This window comes from Mauremys mutica, chromosome 5 (assembly GCF_020497125.1).
Source record: "Mauremys mutica isolate MM-2020 ecotype Southern chromosome 5, ASM2049712v1, whole genome shotgun sequence".
Classification (NCBI taxonomy): Eukaryota; Metazoa; Chordata; order Testudines; family Geoemydidae; genus Mauremys; species Mauremys mutica.
Genome location: NC_059076.1, coordinates 117043269 through 117046731, shown reverse-complemented (window position 1 = coordinate 117046731; position 3463 = coordinate 117043269). Strand labels below are relative to the sequence as shown.

Below are 3463 nucleotides of genomic sequence, written 5' to 3'. Positions count from 1 at the left end.
AGCCTAAATATGTAGGAAATGATCCGCCTGACAGCTCTCTAATTCACATCGAGCCCTAATATTGTAGCTAAGCGGGGGCAACTGCCTGTTCCTCGAATCTGTCCCTATGGAGACATGAAATACAGACCCTTGCAGGAGGGATATTGGCCATAGAGGGACTTCTAGGTAGGGTACCACTAGTCACCCCCTTCTGTCTTCTTCCTCCGCTCTGCAGCAACAGGGCCTTCCAGCGCAGGCTTTCTCCTCACCTTTTACCCAGGTGGGCTTCCTAGAAACTGATAAGGGGGCAGGACCTCGGGCGAACCCCGCAGCCACGTCTGGACGTGTTTCACCTGCGCTGTGGGCGTGCGTTGGAAACAGCCAGTCGGTCTCCCCGGACAGCTGCTTTCCGCCTTGTCGCTGAGCAGCACCGGGCGAGTGTGTGCCCGGACTGCCCCCGCCCCGCCCTGTCCGAGGAGGCGCACGAGCCCCGCTCCCGTGCGCCCACATCCCAAAGTTTGCCCTCACCTTGCTCGGGGAGCGGAGGCTCGGGACAGCGGCTCCCCTTGTTACTGAGCATGCTCAGCTCGCCGGAGCGTGCAACGGCCTGGGGAGCGAAGGCGAGAGCGGCAGGAGCCGACACTCGAGCGGCAGCACTGGGAGCGGAGAGGGAGCCCCGCCGCCGCTCCGGGACTTGCGCCGCGCAGCGGGCGCTGCGCGGGGGCGCAGCTAGAGCAGGCGGGCGAGGCAAGCAGCAGCGCGCGGCGCAGAGAGCAGGAGGGGGCCCCGCACTTGTTCGGGGTGCGCTGGGAGCAGGTGCGCTGGGAGCAGCTGGGGGGGCACTGACAGAAGTTGCGGGGGCAGTGGCAGCACCGCAGCACCCTGCGCGTCGCCGAGACTCCGGGCAGCGCAGCAGCACCGCTCCGGTGCAGCGGCGGCAGGAGGGGAGCCCCAATGCACCCCGAGTGCAGGGGGCGAGCCGGGGGCCGCCGCGGGTCACGTGGCTAGCAGGAGCGAGCCCGGCAGCGGTGCCTGGCTGGCGGACTGAGCGCCCCCGGGGGATCCAATGGGGCCAAGCGGCGGGCGCTCGGGAGAAGTGTTAGTGCCTCGCGCTCCCGCTGCGCTGGCCCCGGGGGGAGGGACCCAGCCATGCTCCAGTCTCCAGTGTTGCAGCAGCCTGGGCCGCCTGCAGTGGGCGCTGGGGAGGGAGCAGGGGAGCCGCCTGTGGCTCCGGGGCCAGCGCAGATAGTGGCTGGCAGCCTGCTGTCCCTGCTGATTCTCTGGACGCTGTTTGGCAACGTGCTGGTGTGTGTGGCCATCATCCGCTTCCGGCACCTGAGGAGCAAGGTCACCAATATCTTCATCGTGTCCTTGGCCATCTCTGACCTCTTGGTGGCCCTGTTGGTGATGCCCTGGAAAGCAGTGGCTGAGGTGGCTGGCTACTGGCCCTTCGGGGCCTTCTGCAATGTCTGGGTGGCCTTTGATATCATGTGCTCTACTGCCTCCATTCTGAACCTTTGTGTGATCAGCATGGACAGGTACTGGGCCATCTCCAGCCCATTCAGGTACGAGAGGAAGATGACCCAGAGGGTGGCTTTGGTGATGATCAGCGTGGCTTGGGCTTTGTCTGTCCTTATCTCCTTCATTCCTGTCCAGCTCAACTGGCACAAAGGTGGGGATATTGTTGGAGGTGGACCTGGCACTACCTCAGCAGCAGCAAGCACTGGCACCACCTGGGCGGAAGGGATTGGCAGCACCTGGACAGTAGTATTGAGACCTTCTGAGGGGACCCTCGGCAACAATGAGACTCTTGAGGAACAGGCTGAGAGCTGCGATTCCAGCCTCAACAGGACCTATGCTATCTCCTCCTCACTGATCAGCTTCTATATCCCTGTGGCCATCATGCTAGTCACCTACACGCGGATCTACCGCATTGCCCAAGTGCAGATCCGCAGGATTTCCTCTCTGGAGAGGGCAGCTGAGCATGCACAGAGCTGCCGGAGCAACCGTATTGACTGCCACCACCACACCAGCCTAAAGACTTCCATCAGAAAAGAGACCAAGGTCTTGAAGACCCTCTCAGTCATCATGGGAGTCTTTGTCTGCTGCTGGCTGCCCTTCTTCATCCTGAACTGCATGGTCCCCTTCTGTGAGAGCCCCCCTAATGACCCCCATGCTGGCCTTCCCTGTGTCAGCGAGACCACCTTTAATATTTTTGTATGGTTTGGCTGGGCCAACTCATCGCTCAATCCCATCATCTATGCTTTCAATGCTGACTTCAGGAAGGTTTTCTCCAACCTCCTAGGGTGCAGTGAGTTTTGCTCTAGCACTCCAGTGGAGACAGTCAATATAAGCAATGAACTCATCTCCTACAATCAAGACACCCTTTTCCATAAGGAAATAGTGACCGCTTATGTCAACATGATCCCTAATGTGGCTGATTGCGAGGATGATCCTTTCGACAGGATGTCCCAGATCTCCCCAGACCATGAGATTGCCACTGACTCTATGTGTGAGCTGGACTGTGAGGGGGAGATCTCCCTAGACAAAACAACACCTTTCACCCCAAATGGTTTACATTAAATTGCATCATGTCCTGTCTGTTGTATGATCCAGTAAAAGCAAATTACGAACACAGAATGAAAAGACTACTGGACTCTAAGCTGTAGTTTGGTCAGGCAATTCACTCCAACTGTGTCTAGCACTTTCAGGGTTTAGAAATTGCCACACAGAGTTGATAAAAACAAACTTAATTCAACATCCCCCAAACTGAGAGAGGTTTAGGAAGCTAAATCAGCTCTGGGGTATGATTACAGTTAGTGTTTGTAAAAAGCTCTGAAGATGGAAAATGCTCTCAAAGTATAAAGTATCATGACCCCTAAGAACAGGGACAGATGTAATGGTCACTAAAAAGAAAAATTATTAGATTGTCTGTTCAATTCTTGTTTTTGTTTGAATTTTATGTGGAGCTAAGGATTAGAGTGGTGGTGAATTGGGTGATTGTTTAAATACTTGTTTCTGTTTCTTTCAAAACTGTTTCTGTGTAATTCATGTGTTTTCCTAGGCAGCATTATTGCCTTTGATATCCTTGCCTTGTCCTGAAGATGAAAATAAATGTTGTTGATCAAGGGGTTATTTTTCCTTCATTAGCCTGTAGATTTACATTGTATAAACAAAGTTTAGCATTTCTACTTTAATCATTCAAGTAACTTCTTATTTCAAAAGCAAACTACAGTCTATGTGGAAATAGGATGTTTGAATTAAAGCAGTGCCCACAGGAATAACCTGATTTAAACTAGCTCTTTTTGATACTTCTACTCAGAGCTAGATTATTGCTTACAGTTTTTGTTTCCTTCTCACTAATTGTCACTGATGTCCATTTTTTAGTCATGATTTTCTGTAGCTACAATATCAAACGTATATTTATAAAATCTTCTTAATTCTAAACCTGAATGGATATTTAAGATGCTACTAGCAAAGAATG

At 53.4% G+C, this 3463-nt stretch overlaps 1 protein-coding gene across 1 annotated transcript; it reads left to right on the top strand.

Moving 5' to 3' along the window:
• Positions 1-1128: 1128 nt before the first annotated feature.
• Positions 1129-2961, top strand: DRD5 (dopamine receptor D5). The gene has a single exon (XM_045019663.1). The coding sequence runs from the start codon at positions 1129-1131 to the stop codon at positions 2560-2562; it is 1434 nt and encodes a 477-aa protein (XP_044875598.1). The 3' UTR covers positions 2563-2961.
• The last annotated feature ends 502 nt before the right edge of the window (positions 2962-3463 follow it).

Bases quoted from the DNA above. Each gene is read 5' to 3' on its own strand.
- DRD5 (XM_045019663.1), top strand. From the start codon at position 1,129: ATGCTCCAGTCTCCAGTGTTGCAGCAGCCTGGGCCGCCTGCAGTGGGC.